This window comes from Urocitellus parryii, chromosome 9 (assembly GCF_045843805.1).
Source record: "Urocitellus parryii isolate mUroPar1 chromosome 9, mUroPar1.hap1, whole genome shotgun sequence".
NCBI lineage: Eukaryota > Metazoa > Chordata > Mammalia > Rodentia > Sciuridae > Urocitellus > Urocitellus parryii.
In genome coordinates this window covers 45,969,847-45,990,200 of record NC_135539.1, presented here as the reverse complement: position 1 = coordinate 45,990,200, position 20,354 = coordinate 45,969,847, and the positions used below count along the sequence as shown (strand labels likewise).

The 20,354-nt window shown below is 40.0% G+C and overlaps 1 protein-coding gene across 1 annotated transcript; it reads left to right on the top strand.

Annotated features, from left to right (window-relative positions):
* The first annotated feature begins 963 nt into the window (after window positions 1-963).
* LOC144256901 (phytanoyl-CoA dioxygenase, peroxisomal-like) lies at window positions 964-18,722 on the top strand. The gene is made up of 9 exons (XM_077802680.1): window positions 964-1,042; window positions 3,913-3,971; window positions 6,148-6,258; window positions 8,193-8,361; window positions 11,130-11,211; window positions 12,703-12,884; window positions 15,466-15,615; window positions 16,353-16,487; window positions 18,452-18,722. The coding sequence occupies exons 1-9, from the start codon at window positions 968-970 to the stop codon at window positions 18,503-18,505; spliced, it is 1,017 nt and encodes a 338-aa protein (XP_077658806.1). The 5' UTR covers window positions 964-967; the 3' UTR covers window positions 18,506-18,722.
* The last annotated feature ends 1,632 nt before the right edge of the window (window positions 18,723-20,354 follow it).

Sequence of the window (20,354 nt, the reverse complement as noted above, 5' to 3'; positions counted from 1 at the left end):
CCTTTTTTTGTCTGACTTTAGATTATTTTCTATGTGCATTCCAGACCTGAAGTTTGGAGCTTCAGCTCACCACTCTCCTGTAACACTGGCTTCTTCTGTGAGCAGGAATTTAGACTCTGGGACACAGTTGAAGAATGTCATGGGAAAGGCATAAAGAACCCAAAGGTGAAGGACAAAGGGTAGGCCATTTTCCAGTGGCTGATGTTCCCTCTAAACAAACAGATAATGGGCTGATGGTCACCATGTACTATGGCACTGTCACCAAATTACATAAAGACTCCATTAAAGACATGATAGCAAGTTTACAAGGAACAACATTCTTGAAGTAACTCCATGCTAAAGAACCAATGAGAAAATGAGGGGAAGGAGAGAGCAGATGCAATGCCAATCATCTGTAGGTCTTACAATAAGATGTTACAAAGAGATCTTACAAAAGAACTTTAAAAAAAAAAGTTCTGTAAAAAAAAAAAACGAAAAAAATCAAATTTTGCTAGACTGTATCACAATTTCCTGGGAGTCATTTATTTAATAGATTTTTAAAAGGGGGTGGGGGAGTGGGAACCGGCTAAACTAATATTTTGGGCTGCATTCGCACTAAATTAAATCTCTTCGGAACTGCAGGATCGATTTTTAGGGATAAACCTTTGGATTTTACTGGTTTAGCAGTGGAGAGAAGAGTTGCGAGGATGGTTGGTCGTTGATGGACTGAAGCTATGAAGTTAAGAGCCTTGCTCTGGTCATCCAGGGAGGGTCCCTGTGGATTAGAAACAGCGCGCAGGAGAAGAAGGAGCCCAGGTGCCAAGGGACCCAGCTGACCCAGGGGCCCTGGGAGTCTCTCCCCGGAGCCCGGGAGGCGGAGCCCCGGAGTCGCGCGGGCCGCTGCGCCTTCCCTCTCTTGCCAGGAGGCGGGGCGGCCCTGAAATAAAGTGGAGCCCAGGCCCCGCAGGTGGGTGTCCTCGCCGCCTCCATGGAGCAGCAGCGCGCCTCAGCTCGCCTGCGGATTGTTCTGGGGCACCTCGGCAACCCTTCGGCTGGGGCCTTGGTATCCTTTGGGCTGGGCTGGGCTCGGTCCAGATGGAGCACAGCAGCCTAGTCTTTGGGGGTGGCCCGGACCTAGGTGGTGGCCTCCAGGGCGCAGGAGGCACACTTCGCTTGCACTTTTGGGTCCTCTGTGCTGCTAACCATGCAGAGGTTATATCTCAAACCGGCGCCTGGGAGCGAGGTGGAGGCTGGATCTCCATGTTCTGGTGGCCCCCACCCCCTCAAAGGCTTCTTTCCCTGCTATTAGATACAGGACCATCCTGGTTTCCCTGGCAGCTATTGGTTCCATCCACCTTTCTTGTCCTTCCTAGGGCTGGAGGTGGGTCGCAAAAGAGGCCTTGCCATAGTCAGCTACCTTGTCAATTTCTGCACTGAGTGTGCACCACGTCTGCCAGGGAATGTCTGGAGACCAAGAAATGCCCCAGGACAATCACAGTGTAAACAGAAGCATAGAGCTGACTGGAAGGGGCTTAGAGGACAGGTCACTAGAATCCCCTGTAGAGAGGACACAAGTCCTCTGAGGGGGTGGGAGCTGGACACACTGGTGCTGCTCTGGACCACCATCTGGAGGTGAAATCCTCTCTCAGCCTGTGCTTCTGGTTGTTCCCCTTGCTAGTGGAGATCTGTGCTCTGTGGCAGCCTCTGGGGACCTGGGGACCCTGGCAGAGTCTGCACTGGTGTCTGGGAAAGGACTTAGAATCCAGCGCCTGCTAACCATGCAGACTTCTTAGTCTTCAGAAGTGAATGCCAGCCAAGGTGTGTGTGCCAGGCTTGTAGAGGAGGAACAACCCAGAAATGTGTGAGTGTGAATAGGATCCACAATTCAAATCTGTTTCTTGACCTGCTTTTACCTGCTCATTTTAAGCCTTCTCATTCAGAGAGTGCTTTGGGAAGCTATGTAGGAACTGCCTGGAGTTTTTCTTTAGGCCAGTAGCCTCTCTTCTGCTTTTTGTTAACATCCTGACATCTCTCCTAAGGCTGAGTCTAATAGCTGTGTCTTGGACTTTCAGTGTTGCTCTTCCCAGTGGGTTTCCAAGCAGCAACATGGAAGAACAATGCCAGTTTAAACTTTGTCCATAGGACTCTAAAGTGGTAAAGAGACTCCAGGAGAGGATGTCAGCTCATTTTACAGTGAGAAACAGAGAATAGAAGAGATTAAAAATTTGAACTAGTTAACTATACCAGTGTTTGTCATAGTGTGGTCCATAGACCAGTGGCATCTGGGTCTCCTGGGAATTTGTCAGAAGAACTTCTTAGAAGGGGACTTCCCTGTGCAGGTGTATCTCAGTGGGTTTAATTCAGTGGTAGAGGGCTTGCCTAATACTGCAGGGCCCTGATTTTCATTCCAGAAGTGGTGGGGAATGCAAATTCTAAGGCTCAATTCAGCTCAGACTGCAGAATCAGAATCTACAAGTGTCGTCCTGAACTAAATTGTGGGAGACCAACCTCACATGTGACTGAGTCAGGAGAACAGAAACCTGGCACTAAATGATGAGACCTGTGATACACTGGGACTAGATATTTTTAGGTGTATAATTGGTATTTCTTGGTTCAACTTCTCATTGCTTTGTTTTTCATCTCTGTCATTCTGGGGATGGAATCCAAGGTGTGGTGCATGTTAGGCAAGTGTTCCACCACTAAGCTAAATTCCATCCCTCTTAATATTTTTTAGTTGGATTTTCTGACCCTGCTATTTCTGAGCTTAGAGATTAGTTTTTGATGGGTTTTTCCATATCAGCACTGTTGAGTTTGGCTTTCTGTGATGAAATATTTCATACCTGGATTGTATAATATAGTAGCCCCAGCCACATGTGGCTATTGAGCTGTTGAAATAGGTCAAATTAGGATGCGTGCAGGTGAGGGACTGCGTTTTGGCATTCACTTAATTTCAGCTTAAATAGCCAGAAGTGCCTGGTGGCTTTGATCTTGGACAACACTGGCCAAGATTTTTAGTGAATATTTTCTTTAGTCTTAGACTTCTTAAAGATTCGTGACAGTTTTTCTCCAGCTTTCATTGTTTCTTAGAATGGTAGATTTTGGAATAAGGACTAATCATTTTTGAAGTGTAAAATGTCAAGTTTTCTTTTTTAACATGAAGTCAAGTAAAGATGGGAAATTAAATCCATGTAAGTCATTATTCCACCATTGACAAATCTTAAACTTGCTGGTGTTTTCCTTTCCTATGCATAGTATTAAAACCCAGGAATATTTGTGCATGCATTGCTTTCACCTAACCTTAGCTTATAAACATTTCCATATCATTAAAATTTCCCCAAGAACAACAATAAGAAAGAAAACATGCTACAGGAATAGAGGAGAGGCAACAAGAACATTGGTCTACAGTCTGAGATCTGAGTGTCTTGGCAATGACAATTTGCTGAGAGACTTTGACCCAGGCAGGGTGTTAACCCCTCTGAGAGAGCAGACAGGAGCTTATAATTCTGACTCTTGGCTTGTATTCTTCCTGGATTATGACATTGTCATCACATTTGATAGAGATGTCACTTAAGAAATGATAACCTATTCATGAGAAGTGACACTCTGAAAGGAACTCTTAACTAAAGAAACAATGAGAAAATAATAGAAATAATGAGATACTGTGTCAATAATCTCTAGTTACAGTTTGGAAAAGAGATTTTAGAAAAAGAATTTTTAGTTCTTACACATATTTAAAATTAGATTAGACTGTGTGATATAAATGAAAGGACTTAAAGCACCAGTGTGTACTTGTCAGGGTGATGTGGGAAACCCAAGCATCTGGTGTCTGTTTAGGGAATTCCTTTCCTGAGAGAACCACTCCAGAGCAGGCTGTTGTTTCTAGACAAGGTTGACTCCCCAATTTTACTTTATTTGCCTTAATTCACTCGCTAGGTAGCTACTCATACTTCAGGGCCTATTGCCCCTGCCAGTTTCGATCCTCAGAAATTCCAGTAAGTAGATGTCATTTTAAGTGGTAACTCTACTATGTATATAAATGCTTTTCTAGTGGTAATTTAGATCTGATATAAAATATGTATTGCCTGTTTGAATTCATTATACAAATGCTTTGTTTGTAGGATTTGTTCTAGTTAATTAGAATTGTGGATGCTTTTGAAGATCTTGTCTTTAATTTTTCTATATTTTTTCTAAACTTCAGAAAAATGGAAAAATACCAGAAAATATATAATCTGAGTTTTGAAAATACTAGCATGGGGGCTGGGTATATAGCCCAGTTGGTAGAGTGTTTGCCTCGCATGCACAAGGCCCTGGGATCAATCCCCAGCACACACACACACACACACACACACACACACACACACACATACACAAAAAGTAAGTATGTTTTATTACAACTAAATTAGCTTATCCTTTGGTTAAATTAATATATTAGCTAAAATTTTTTGTTTTCATTATATTTTTTTCTCTTTGTCTTTTTTTTTTTTTTTTTTTTTTTGGATTTCACTAAATTGGTATTGAACTCCTTGGCTTTAGCAATGTTTCTGTTTCAGCTTCTTGAGTTGCTGAAATTACAAACGTAGGTTTATTAGTTTTTTTTTTTTTTTTTTTTTTACTGATGGGGATTGAACCCAAAGGGTAGTTCAACATTGCATTCCCCGTACTTTTTTTTTTTTTTTTTTTTTAATCTTGAGACAGATCTGGCTAAGTTCCTTAGGGCCTCACTAAGTTGCTGAGGTTAACCTGGAACATGCAACTCTGCCTCAGCCTCCTGCGTTCCTGGGATTATAAGTGTTTACTACTGTGCCAGACAAGTTTTATTCTGATGTTACCTTAGGGGAAAACTTTGTCCTACATAAATATTGTTACAGCCACAATTTCTGTCTTATGAGAGGTGTTGGGTGATTTTATTTGCTGATATCTTTTTTAGTATTGTGATTTCTCTTTGTTGTTGTTGTTCTAATTAGTTATACATGACAGTAAAATGCATTTTGACAGATCATACATAAATGGAGTATAACTTCTCATTCATGTGGTTGTACATGTTGTAGAGTTACATAGGTCATGTAATCATATTACACATAGGGTAATAATGTCTGATTCATTTTTCCATCATTCCTACACTCATGCCTCTTCCCCTCCCTGCACCCCCTCTGTCTAGTCTAAAATACCTCTATTCTTCCCCCTCTCCCTTATTGTGAATTAGCATCCACATATCAGAGAAAACATTTATTCTTTGGTTCTTTGGGATTGGCTTGTTTTGCTTAGCATAGTAATCTTCAGTTCCATCCTTTTACTGGAAAATGCCATAATTTCGTTCTTCTTTTAGGTTGAGTAATATTCTGTTGTGTGTATATACCACAGTTTCTTTATCTATTCATCTGTTGAAGGGAAGGTTGGTTCCATAGTTTAGCTATTGTGAATCCGGCTGCTGTAAACATTGATGTGGCTGCATCACTGTAGTATGCTGATTTTAAGTCCTTTGGGTATAAACCTAGGATTGGATTGACTAAGTCAAATGGTGGTTTCATTCCAAGTTCTCTGAGGAATCTCCATACTGTTTTCCATAGTAGTTGCACCTATTTACAGTTCCACCTCATTTGCTGATATGTTGTATATTCTTTTGGATTTTGTTATTTTGATTATTTCTGAGAATGTATTGATTGAATTGAAAACATGAAATTTCTTGAATTAATTTTCCAACTGAAAACTATGTACATGCACCCAGAACAAATTTAAAAATCAGAGAAAAGGAGGGAATTAAAAAAATCACCCATAATTGCATTATTGAAAGGCAATCACTGTTAAAAATCTTTTTGGTGTATTTCTCAGCAGTCTCCTTTGCAGAAGTAGTGTCATATTTATATCATTGTAATCATATTTTATTATAATGGCCATTTTCCACACATTCATTTCCTTCAGTTTTAAAGCCTGAGTCATTTTGCACTGAGTGGATATAATGTGATGAGTTAATATTTGTCCCATTACTGTACACTTTGTGACCACTGTTAATGTTTTGGACCTGAAGTTTTTCAAACATTTTAAGATCATGTTCTTAAAGACCTACAATTAGAAGTGTTGGATATAGGATATCTCATTTCTTGGATTCTTGGTACATAATGGTAGGTTGTAATTAAGTTTGGACTTATTTAGTGCCTTTTTGTCCTGTAGGTATACTTTGGATAATAATGTGCTAAGCCTGGAACAGAGAAAATTTTATGAAGAAAATGGATTTCTTGTTATTAAAAATCTAGTATCTGATGCTGATATTGAACGCTTTAGGTAAAGTAAAACTCTTGGTTATTTTACAAAATGTGTATTATGGTAATTATGTCATTTTCAGGAAAATGGATGAAACTGGACTACATCATGTTAAGATCAATAGGCCGACTCATAGTCAAGGGTCATTGTGTTCACTCACGTGGAAAGTAGAGAGAAGAAAGGGGTAAAAAGAGGTCTCATGAAAATAGAAGGGAGATCAATAGAGTACATCAACTGGTTCTGTGGGAGGGAGAAGAGGAGAGAGAAAGGGGAGATGACCCAAGAATACTATGTGCAGATATGAATATACCACAATGATATAATTATTAGGTGTAATTATAATGCATGAATAAAAATTGATATACTATGCATTATATGTATGTAATGGGAATACAAGTTAGATTAGCCTCTGCAAGTTCATGTATGTTTGAGTGATGTGTTTTTTTGGGATGTGTTTAGGAGCATGCCAGACTTTCTGTCCTTAATCTCAGTTCTACGTCTTAATACGGTGTGTCCCACACAGGTGGCATGTCCCACATAGTCACCTTAGTTTTCCATACCTGTGTGTACTCCTCTGTAAAATGTCCATAATAATAGTACTGATCTCCTAGCATTATTGATAGGACAAAAGAGGTAAAATATGTGGAGAGTACCATGAAGAGGGCCTTGCATCAGGTAGTTGTTACAGGAGTATTTGCTACTAGAGGCCAAGCATCCTTAACATGAAAATTCAATATCCAAATCATTGAGCACCAAGTTGATGTTACAAGAGGAAAATTCTGCAGTTGACCCCATGTGATGGTCTTGGTCACAACACACTCACACTAAAACTATTGTATAAAATTACCTTCAAGCTATGTATATATGGCATATAGAAAACATAAATTCTGTGATGAGCCGTGTGTCCCATCTTTAGTGTATCTCATTATTATTTTATCATCATCATCATCATCATCATCTTCATTATCATTATTTTCAGTCCTGGGGATTGAACCCAGGGGAGCTTTACCACAGAAGTCTGTGGGGAGCCATTCTCACATGTGATCGGGTGCCTCCCGTTGAGGGTCTGAGGCACTTTGGCAAATGTCGAAGTTTTTCCCGGCCCTTTCCTGATGAGAGAGCCCATCCGTGTGGGGGTGTGCATGACCACTGACCCCGGGGACCCAATCGCTGACCCTGACCTTAGAGTGCAGCCCCCCCCTCAACCTTCATTGGATGGAATTCTCCCCTGAATCTCTTGTTCCCTAATAAAAGGCTACTCCCTGGCGTGCTTGCTCTCTCTCTCCTGATAGCCCTGAGTAATCCTTGCTGCCCTGCTGGGCGGCTAGAGGAGCAAACCAAAGAGGGGAGCCGTCTAGGACCTAGCAATAGAATTAAGGTAATTGAGTCTTGTGTTTTTATTTCGATCTCGTCTAACTAACTTTATGCCTAGAACCTCATTAATGAAACCACTGCGCAGGCCGAGTGGTAGAGAAGTCCATCCCAGACCTTTTCATATATATATTTTTTGAAAGAGAGACTTGCTTATTTGATTAGGCTGGCTTCACACTTATATCCTGCAGCCTCCTGTCCTGAGTCTCTATGATTAGAGGCCTGAGCCACCAAAATCAGCTCATTATGTATAAGCCAATATAACAAAATCCAAAAAAAAAAATCTGAAATATTTCAGATAAGGGATACTTAGCCTATATTATTACAATGTAATTATGAAACAATTTCCCTACTGGTGTGTGAAGCCAAGCAATATTTTCATCCTGGTAGTGGATTCCAGCTAGGAGGCCAAGATTTCTGAGTTGGCCATTTTCTCTTCCCTTCCGTGAAAATTATTCTACTAGGCCTGAGGGCTGACGAAATAGAGAGAAACTACTCCTGTACCTGCCAATCTTTGCACAGGTCCAGGCCAACCAGGGGCTTGGAGCAGAGGTCATGACATTGTTTGTAATTTAATTTTCTAGGGTTGAATTTGAAAAAATCTGCAAAAAGGAGTCGAAACCAGCAGGACTAGTGGTCATGAGAGATGTGTCCCTTGGAAAATCAGGATACATTCAAAGTGAGAAAACAATCGTGAGGGTACAGTATTTCCATGATGATAAGGAGCTCTTCAGATACTGCACTCTCCCAGAGGTTAGAGACTCATCTTGTTTTGGTTTCTCCTTCATTGCCAGCCTGCAGGTCTTCCCCAGACCTGGTGATTGTACTGAATTTAACCCTTTTCCACACATGGTGCTTGAGTGGTGTTCTCAGCTGGAGGGAATTTTGTCTTCCAGTGGATGCTGTCAATGTCATAAGACTTTCCTTATTTCCAGGATTTTCTGGTAGTTACAACAGTGGGGGAGTATGCAATAGTGGCTTCTAGTGGGTAGTGGCCACATTGCTGGCAATAGGGCCCAAGATCCTATGATGCACAAAAGAACTCTCTCCCCAAGAATGATCCCAACCAAGATACCAATAGCACCAAGACTGAGAAACACCACTACGGATTGTGTTAATTATCTTTTGTTAAGAAAAACAGGAATTAAACAGCAAGGGCTCCATTAAAAGTAAATATCAACAGGTGAGAAACTAGTGTAAAGCTATTCATTCATTTATTCTTCTATTTGTTTTATGAAGCTTGTCATTTGAGTTATGAATTTGCTTTTATTTATTTATTTTATTTAATCTTTTTAGTTATATATGACAATAGAATGTACTTTGACATATCATACATATATGGAGTTTAATTTCCCATTCTCGTGTTTATATATGATGTAGAGTTACACTGGTTGTGTATACTTATATGAACATAGGAAAGTTCTGTCCAGTTCATTCTATTGTTTTCCTATTGCCATCTCCTTCTTTTCCCACATTCCTCTTTGTCCCAATTCAGGGAAGCTACACTCTTTCTCTCCCGCCTATTGTGAGTCAGCATCAGCATATCATAAAGAACATGAATTTGCTTTTAAATTTAAATTATGTTTTATGTTACCTTGTTTATATATAGTGCTAAGGAGTAAACTCTGTGGCACTTTATTACTGAACTACACCCTCAGTCTATTTATTGTTTGATTTGAGATATCAGTCATGCTGTGGTTGAGGCTGACTTTGAACTTATGATTTTCTTGCCTCAGCCTCCTGAGCAACTGGGATAACAGGCATACATCACTATGGCAGGCTTAAATTAATTTTTAAAAATTATTTTTCTTTGAGAGTTATTCATATTTCATGGATGGAGAATATCATGCTAAGCAAAGTAAATCAATCCCAAAAAACCAAGGGCCATATGCTCTCTCTGATAAGTGGATGCTAATCCATAATGGAGTGGGGGGAGGCATGGGAAGAACATAGGAACTTTGGGCAAATGGGAGGGAGTATGGGGGCAGGAAAGTTGGTGGAATAAGAGGGACATCATTACCCTAGGTACATGTATAACCATACATATGATACAACTCTACATCGGGTACAACAAGAGAAATGAAAAGTTGTTCTCTATTTGTGTATGATGAATCAAAATGCATTCTGCTGTCATATGTACCTAATTAGAATAAATACATAAACAAAAAAGTGTAATTCATATTTCAAGAGAATTTAAGTAATTCGTATTTCAAGTAGATCAGGAGAGTACATCATGAGAAGAAGTCTCTCTACCCAGCCTCACTTGCTGTGAGCTCTTTGTGCATTCTTCAGGAATTAGGTCCTGCATCCTCAAGTTTGTTCATACACTCCCACCTTTGAGCACCATGGTTTCGTAACCATTTGTTTAAAATGATTTGAAAGAGACATTCTATATAGCACTTATTAAAAACCATCACCATATGCCATCAGAGTGTTTGACTCCTGAAGACAGACTTTGTTGGGCATGCACGGGCTCCAAAGACTAATTTCCCCATTCCCCAAGATCCTGCTGTCCAATGGTGAGCCCTGGTGGCTCACATGATCCTGCCATCCAATGGTGAGCCCTGCTGGCTCACTTGATCCTTACCCACCAATCAGATTAGCCCTGCTGGCTCACATGATCCTTACCCACCAATCAAAAAGCACCCATGCCAACTGTCAAACCCTTCAACCATTAAACTGTCATAACTATTAAATCACCCTGGGCTCTATAAATATGCATAGCTGTTCCTCAATAACAGGGCATTTTCTCCAAAGGCAAGCCTTGATCGTTCTTTCAGACTGCACAGGTAAATCACCTGTGATGGACTGTTCAGCCCATGGAGAGAAGGCCCAGGGGAAATGGTCCCCAACCATCAGTGAGTCAACCTCCAGTGGTGTGATGGGAATGAAGTCAGCAAGTGCTCACAGAACTTGAAGCCAAGGCAATTCTTGGTGGATGAAGTACTACCATCCTTGACTTTCAGATGTTCTATTTTTCTTTCTCCTGAGACTCAAACTCCATGGGGACAGAGACCTCCTTTTCTAGTTCACTTTTGAGCCCCAACAGGCCAATACTCTGCCTGGTTCATGAACCTTAGGGAAGAGTTGTTGAGGGAGTGGCCACATATTTTGAAAGTGGTCCTCTGACAGCCCCAAGTCATGATGGACCCTTCTTATGCAGAGTCTCCCAGGAGGAGGGAGACACTGCCTTCTGCTTGGGCCACCCTCTGTAGCTCTGGTTAGCAGAAGAGCTGATCCTGGGCTTCCTAGTTGATACCTCCTAGAAACCCTTATCTTTTTTGTAGGGCAAAAGAGAAAGGTTACACTTCAAGCTTGCTCAAAAAGTTCCCATTGAATGCTGTGTATTGGAGATCTGGAATGATTTCTAACTCCAAGATTTCCATTTTTTTGTGGACAGTATTGTGAAATACCAATTGATGTTTAAATTGTTGCCATTTTGTTTCTTGTGTGGACATTTTATGCCTCTTGTCTGCATTTCTGATTTCCAATGAGTTTGTTTTTCCTTCTCCTTTTCTCAGATTCTGAAGTATGTGGAGTGCTTCACTGGACCCAATATTATGGCTATGCATGCAATGCTGATTAACAAACCTCCAGATACAGGTAAAGGGCTCTTATTTGTTAAACAGAGGGAAGACAAAAAGATAGTTTAATTAACACAGGTAAACGTGATGTTCTAGAATCATTCATGTGTGTAACTGTCAAACTTTGGATTGAGTGAATGGAGTGCTGCTAAGTCTTATTATAGCACATGTTATATCAAAGTTAAAGTAAAAGTGATTTCAGATGTTGCTTTTAGGGTTATTGTAACTCTTCCAATGAATGGTTCTCTGAAATGACAGTTTAAGAAATGTGACTGTTCTTATATCATAGACTCCTTCAATTCAACATCCCTAATCTTCACGAGCCATTCTTAGCCTGTTGGATTCTGCATTCCTGATCTGAAGACATCATTATTAGTAACAGGACAAAAGCTGTGACTATAAGTCTCATTCAAGTCCTGGTGGTGCCTTATGCTCGCCAAATCCTAGATTCTAAATTCTCACAGTGACACTGATTCTGCAAGTAGATCCAAGGTGTCTGCCTTTTAATACCCACCTCCAGAGATTCTTCTGTAGGTGGCTCTTGGACCACACCAAGAGATCCTTCTACAACACAGCAGAAATCAGCCATGAGAAGGTTTTATCCCTGTGTACTTTTTCTTCCTTCTGACAGCTGGGAGAAGTTTAAGTGATAAAATGTCTTCCTCCATGATATCCTTCCTTTTGAGGGGAGGTGGTCTGGAAACCAAGTGCCTAGAACAAAGCTGGGAAAATGTCCATGTGGTTATTGTTTCTGACTGGACCTTGACTGGACACAGGATGACTGTTGCTCTGTGAAATAAGACCTCTAAGGGAACTGTTTATGGCATCAGCCACATAGAAGGGGACCTCAGCTGGGCTCTGTATTGCACTTTGTAATCCTAGCACTTGGGAGGCTGAAGCAGGAGAAGCTCAGATCCAAAGCCAGCTTCAGCAACTTAGCAGGGCTCTAACTAACTTAGCAAGATCCTGTTTCTAAATAAAAAATAAAAATGGCTGGGGATGTGGCTCAGTAGTTAAGCACCCCTGGGTTCAATCCCCCATAGTCATTGAGACTATTCTTATGAGACTGAAACTCAGACCCCTGCCACAAAAATACAAAACAACAAAAACCTGAAGGAAAACAAAATAAAGAAACTTCAAACATAATTGTAACATTCTGTTTAATTTAATTTAATTAGTCCAGCATTTTTAACAAAATAATTACTGCATGCTACCTCTGTGCCAAATATATAGAGTGATAAAGGAATAAAGCAAAACAGAGATGATGATGTATATGCAGATCCCTAGAAAAGAGGGTAAGCACCCAGCAACCAGAAACTCAGAAGACAAGTGTAGATTCCTAGCACCATTTTGACTGCTATTTCAGTGTGGAACTTGTCCCTTCAGACAGATTTTTCAGTGTTTGATGTGGTTATTTTTTGTTTTCAGGAGAAGGTCAATGTGTTGTTTATTCAGGCAAAGAATAATAAGTATGCGGCTTGAACCCCTTTTGACAGCAGGCTCATTTCAGGCAAGAAGACTTCCCGGCACCCCATGCACCAGGATCTGCACTATTTCCCCTTCCGGCCCAGCAATCTCATTGTTTGTGCTTGGACCGCCATGGAGCACATTGACCGGAACAATGGCTGTCTGGCTGTCCTCCCAGGCACCCACAAACTTCCCCTGAAGCCACATGACTACCCCCAGTGGGAGGTAGGTCTGTCTTACCACTGAGTCTGCATCAGAATCTCTTTCCCTGTTGTAATTTCTTGTCAAAAACTTGGAAAAGAGACTGTTTTCCTTTCTCAGCAAATCATTGTCCTGAAATTTGCAATTGGGATCAGGAGGAGTTCAAGGACTTCAGATCAAATATTCATTATATTTGTTCTTTCATCATATGTGTGAAGGCCAGCCAGTATGGACACTTGAGTAGGAGCTGCCTAGGATCTGAGATGGCAAGGCCTAATGGTAGAGGTCAGGCATCAACCCTTCAACTCTGGTGTTTGTGACATGTCCACTGACTGAAGACGCTTAGAGTAGAGGAAGGGAGGGAGGGATTGTCTCCTTGCCCCTGTGAGGACCAGCAGAGGCTCAGGGGTGGAGGTGGAGATTGAGCTGAGCCTTGAAGGACAAGGTAGAATTTCCTACCCCAGAAATTCTCTATAGAGGCATCAAGTCAAGGGCAAGTGTGAACCTGGCTAAGGAGGAGGAAAGATGGAAGATGCTCACATTCCAGATAGGCTGGGTGCTAGTGGCACATTTTGGGACTTAGAAGGGGAGAAGAGCCTAAAAATGTACATTAGGATCTGATTAAGATGGATTTTAACAGTGAGTCTCGAGGTTATATGTGGAGAATGGGGTGCTTCATTTTTAGGAAGCTGGAAGAACTTTCATTTTGTAACTAAAGTGTTTTTCAGCAATAAGTCTCAATTAAGAAATGTACATATTTTGAGTATATAATTTGATGACATTGCCATACAACCTGGTCCCACAATCAAAAGAATCCATTGATACCCTCCCCAAGCAACCACCTAGTTACTTTCCAATCCTGTTGTTTACTTTGAATTTTATAAAATGTTATATAAGTATAATCCTATGGCATACACCTTTTGGGGGTGTGTGACTTCTGTTGCTCAACATAGTTATTTTGAAGTTCAACAAAGCTTACATGTCTCTCAATAGCTTGTTCTTTGTTCCTTTCCATTGCTGAGTAGTATTCTGTTGCATGACTGAACAATAGTTTGTATATGCATTCAAATGTTGATGCTGGGGAGCTATTAAAGTGCCTCTGCACCCATGAATGATGAGGTCCAATTCATTCTTCAAAAACATGTTCTCACTCTTTGAGGTCTAGAAGCCTAGAGGTAGAGAGGAGATTCTCAGGATTTTCTGTGCAAGACCAGAAGAACCTGAAATCCCTGATGGATCACTGGCAGAATCTGCTTTGAAGTGAAAAGGCAGGCTGATGGCCTCAGAGAATCGCAGCAGCCCTTTGGTACTGTTTGTTTGTTCTTCCAGCTTTATTGTATTTCATTTTTTTTAGTTGTAAATGGACACAATATCTTTATTTTATTTGCCTATTTTTTTATGTGTTGCTGAGTATCCAACCCAGTGCCTCGCACATGTGAGAAAAGGGCTCTACCACTGAGCTACAACCCCAGCCCTGTTCTTCCAACTTTAATCCCACCCAAGCCACCATCCTATTAGACAGTAATGCTTAGAAAGCATTACTTGGCAAATGAGAGTCTCCACCTCCCTTGCCATCCCACAGATCCCTAGACACAACATCATCGACCAGAAGCCCCTTTATTTTTGGCATGTCTTAATCCAATCAAACCGACAATGTATCCATTATACTGGGTCAAAGTTACATGTTCTGCAGTAGGATGAAGGTCATTTCCCAAAAGAATACTTTTAGTATGAGAAATGGGACACTTCTGCCCAGATGCTTAAAGGCTCATCATCTGTAGTCACTTCTCACTTTAATTTCTTTAATAAGGATATAATACATTTTCTTGAGTTATGACTACCTTTGGAAATAGTTATCAATAAACAATATTTAAACTTACTATTCTCTTTGTACACTGAATATGACATAAGCCCTTTGAGCTCAGAAAAATTGAGCCTTTTCACCATTCTATTTTGGGGGAATAATTAGGCTAAGATACCTTAAGTAATACAAGAATGATGTGAACAAAATTCTAGGTGAGGTGAATGTCAGGCTGGGGCAAGGATGTTAAGATTGAGGCTGGAAATGCCAAAGAGAAGAGTGTTCATCTATATTCATCACAAGTGGCAAGGCTGATCTCAATTACTAATAATACAATGAGGAAGTGTAGGTAAAATTCGAAATTTTCATTTGGTCAAAAAATGAGTGAATTAATTACTAACCTGTGACCTTAAGTTTTTGCATTGCTGGGGTTCAAACTCAAAGCCTTGCACATTCTAGGCAAGCCCTCCACCACTGAGCTACATCCTCATCTCTTTGTAAAAAATCTTTTTGAGACAGGATCTTGGTAAATTTACTTAAGCTGTCCTGACCTTGGGATGCCTGACTTCAGCCTCCCTAGTAGCTGGGATCACAGTTGTGCACCACTATACCCTAGGATCTATGACTTTCAAAAACCAGACTATGTCAGACTCATGGCATGTTTTATAGTTTTATAATTTAACTTAGTTAAGTTTTCCCCCTGGTAGATGTCAAAGTACCCTTGCTGTCCCTGTGGAGTCATGCACAAAGTGTTCATTTTGGTACTTCCTCCAGTGTAGACTGTGCCTGTCTTATGTGTTCCAGGGTGGAGTTAACAGCATGTACCATGGGATCCAGGACTATGACAAAGACGATGCCCGAGTGCACCTTGTGATGGAGAAGGGAGACACTGTGTTTTTTCATCCTTTGCTCATCCATGGATCTGGCCGGAACCAAACTCAAGGATTCAGGAAAGTATGCATTCACATTGCTCCAGTTTTGAAAGGTGAATGGATTCAAAACAGAAATTATATGTATAGTAACATGTAAAAGATTTATGACTTTTAACTAAACTGGATTGTATTTTCCAGTTTACATACCAGAAAGGATATTTCCTTTTTTTTTGTTTCCTCTACTTAGTTAGAAGCCAGGTGTCCTCAGGACCCTAAACCTGTTCCTCTTGAATCTTGGTCATATGTGGAATTGTTTCAGAGCAGTAGCTCACGTTGTAATGCATAGCTTCTGCTTTCTGAGGCAAAAACAAGGACTGAAATACTCACATAATCACATTTGGGGTTAGGATTCTAGCTCACTTGGTGGAGTACTTGCCTAGCATGTGTGAGGCAGAGGGTTGGATCCTAGGCAGCACATAAAGTAAAATGAAGACATTATGCCTACATATAACTAAAAATAAATTTAAAAAATATAAAGATTGGTTATTTAGGCAATTATGCCATTGTCTCATATATACCTTTTAAAAATATAATCATAGGTAGGTAAAAGTTTTTTATAGTTCCTTAATTAGCATTTAGCTAGGGGGCAGGAGGGAGAGGCTGACCTACAAGGTAGACAATTTGGATGCCAGGGACGGGGGCTTGCAGGTTAGAAGTCAAATCTGTGTGTAATAATTACTTTCTGCAAGAAAAACTCCTTGCTTGGTTGTTGACATTTATGAGATGCCTTTCTCCATTAACAATGTTCACTCTGCACAGGCAATTTCCTGCCATTTTGCCAGTGCTGATTGCCACTACATTGACGTGAAAGGCACCAGTCAAGAAAACATTGAGAAAGAAGTTGTAGAAACAGCAAGAAAATTTTATGGAGAGGCAAATACCACAGATTTGAAGGTACACTTGCATGAAATGACCAAGTAAAAATGTTTCAGATTTTTTTTCCTCAGATAATTCATTAATCCCTGATTTAATTTGAGTGTAGGATATGAATCCTTCTAGGACATTCCAACAAACATAAAGTTTTGGGATTTAATCAGATCTCCTTTCTTGAAAAAGAACATTTCCATTAGAAAATCTGGTAAGACTCCAGAGTGCAATTCTGAGATCAATATTCCTTTCAGTAAATTTGCATGTGGTGTGAATGAGAGGCATAATGTGCATGGAGTAGAGATGAAACACCTCTAAGGGGGCAGTAGACAGTGTTCCAAGTGCTTTCCTAATTAATACACATCACTTAATACGCATCAAGTATTTGTTAAGTAGTAGATATTCAATGAAGCTGATAAGGAATAGACAAATTAGCAATCAAGGCAATTAAATAAACCTCTTCACTTTATAGAAAACACACATTTTAGTCTCTGAACCAAGAAGCTATTCCTATTGTATTTCATTTGCATGAGATAATGAATAGCACAGGCATGTCCCTTCCCCGGAGAGACTGAGTGTGATGATAACTCTGGGTTATTCTGGATGCTGTAGGTCAACACATAGTGCCTTTGGGAACCATCAGAACACCTTCTTAGGATGGAGAATCTTGCTTCTCCATTTGGAACCTAGAAATGTGTCTCTCTCTCTCTCTCTCTCTTTTTTTTTTTTTTGAAAATGCTCCATGATTGGGGATTCAGTTAACTGAAATGTTGGAAAATATTCAGGATGTCTTAAAATATTTGAAGTTAATTGCATCTGTACTGAACACATACAGATATTTTTTACTCATCCTTATTCCCTAAACAATAGTGTATGTAATCTGGATATTGTTTTTATTATACCAGTTGCTATAACTAATCTAGAAGTAATTTGAAGAATATGGGAGGATGTACAGAGATTATTTTATTCAAGGGATAGAGCATCCATGGACTTTAGTATCTGATGGGGGTCCTGGACTGTACATCACATTTCAAGCTTCTGAAGGTTGTCCTGAATCAACACTACCCTGATTTATTTTAGGTACTTTATAAGTTAGAGTTTGTCAGGCACATTTAGAATAACAATAGAATATTAGAGTAACAATGACAAATTATATAATTCTAAGTTATAAAAACACTTTCATGTGCCTTTTCTCATTTTCTTCACCAGAACTCAGTGGTACTATACAGTCTATGTAAAGAGGAATTAGAGTCCCAGAGATTGGTCTAAGTAACAGAGCTAGATTTCAGAGGAAAGCTAATTCTGACATTATTCTTTCCACCATACCCTGCTGTTTGCTCAAGAATAAAAAAGAAATAATATCATCTTTGTTGCTTTATTAATAATGGTGTAGGGTGCCTTGTGGCACATGCCTGTATTCCCAGCTACTTCATAGCTTGGCTGAGGCAGGAGGACTGGGAGTGAGGTCAGCTTCAGCAACTTGGCAAGAACCTGAAAAAATAAAAAGGGCTCAGATGTAGCTTAGTGGAGAGTGTCCCCTGGGTTCCATCTCTTATCTCTAGTAAAGCACAAGAAAAAAAAAAAGGAGAAACCTAAGGAAACCATTAACAATGACACCACTTTCACTACTATGATTTCATCAGATATGCGCCCTCAAGGTAGTTCAGACAAGTAAAGATAAGTAGAGAGAAGGGTAGTGAACTGCTGTGACTTAGCATCACATCTCCCAGATGCATCACTTGCAATCAACAAGGCTGACCTGTTGGGGATTCATCCATGCAGTTAGCACTGTTTTAAATGTTGGCAAGAGAATTTTTTGGAGTTCCAGAACTTGCTTTATTTACTAATCAATATAATGATCATAGCATAGCTTTTTTTTTTCCTTTTTGTTTTCCATTTAACCATTTCTAGAGGCTAGAAATCTCATTTCTTATGGGGAATAGACCAATGGAAGTCTTCCATATACTCACTATGTTTGGTATTATTTCCAGGATTTTCTGATGTCTCGAGCACAACTTGTGAAAGGAGAAAGAACTAACCTTTGAAACAGTCCTTAATTATAACTCCTTTAAAGGAAATTGAAGGAAACAAGGATTCTGAGGAAAATATTTTCATATTGGAACAGTGTAATCTATCCTAATACTTGTTACCAAAGTCAAGAAAGGTATTAGGGGTTTCATTGCATAGAGTTGATTTTGCAATGGAATGCTATGTGAAATGCTACTGTGTTTTAGAATAACCAATTTGGGATGAAACCTAATAAAGATGATGTATGATTTAAGTATATTCAATCAGTTCCTTGCACTGAATTAGCTCTTTGAAATTATACACACAGGTGCTATAACTAATTAGAAGTGAATTGAAGTAAATGGGAGGATGTACGGAGATTATTTTATTCTTTGATTATTTACTTATTTTTTGAAATGCAGTGTGCACTGAGATGACCATCTCTGTCCTAGTAAACACTCCACTTCCTAATTTCACTTCATGAAAGATTTCCAATCTAGGACCATGCTTAGTACATTTACATTTGGTGAAGGGCATACAAAGGATATCACATGATCCAAATAAGAATGGGTCCTCATTCCCGCTACCCTCCTTCAAAAACAAAATATCTTTTCTAATCTTTTCCTTTTTTCTAAGGAATGTAGACTAGGACATCTTCCCTTAAGCTTCTCCCTAAGCAGGGCAACTGAAAGCCTTCAGCATTTATGAATGAAACCTAAGGGGTTTTGAAGAAAAGGGATATTTTAAGATAATTTAGCCTAAATGAGGAGTGAGCCTGAACTGGGATTTATTTCAACACAGCACTCCATTTCTATTCATGTTGAGGGCAGCAAGGAGCCCTGGTCCTTATTTTGTGGCTTCATTAAGAAAGAATCAACCAGTTCCTTTCTTGTCATTCTGGTCAGCATACCCATATGTTTCCATGGATGTTAGTTTATTGAGGGGGGGCACCCATTTAATCTTAGCCCCAGCAGAAAAGGAGCACAGGCAAGGGAATCATTAAGAGGGCCTAGGGAAACTGGTCCTAAAATGAAATGAACTAAATGTAAATAAGGAAAGCCAGGACAGACAGCATGCAGAGAGCACTGCTTTTATCTAGAACACATTTCAAACTACTTCCAACCTGGATTTGCTTTCCCTGCTTGGTCCTCTCAAGTTGCTGTAATTAAAGATGTACACCCCTGTGACCTGCTCTTCCTGATTGGAAAAACCAAACTTCAGGCTGGGGTTGTGACTCAGTGGCAGAGCACTTGCCTAGCATGTGTGAAGCACTCAGTTTGAGTCTCAGCACCACATATAAATAAATAAAATAAAGGTACATAGACAACTTAAAAAAAAAGAAAGAAAAACCAAACTTTACCAAGGAAAATGGCACAATTTTGAGTCTCCATGTGCATGTGTGAGTGAAAGTCAACTTTTCTGTCAGGTACATCTCATCTGTATCTCATCTCATCTGTGTTCCTTCATTCCATAAGTTCACAAAGCAATTTGCAGGTGACCACTCTGTAGTGGGAGGGGAATGACAGCAGGATGACTAGGGATGCTTTTCATCCTTGTGCATCCTCCTTGGGAAGGGTGGGAGCAAACCTCTGCTGGAACATGAAGAGATGGGACAGGAGGAGGAGCCTGGCTACTCAGTGGAAGGGGATCTGTTTGAGAGGGGGTTAATTTCACCCGACAGTAATCTAAAAGTTTATGTTCAAAGCACAAAATAAAACAATAATTCCTTCTAAGAATTTTGGGACTCAGAGTTTAGGAAAGACAGAGACCTTTGCTTACATAAATGTTGTTGGATCTCTCCCACTTTACTCCTGTGTTCTCTTGCATATATAAAATTGAGATAAAAATATCTATACAATAAAAATACCCATCTTATGGTTTTGTTTG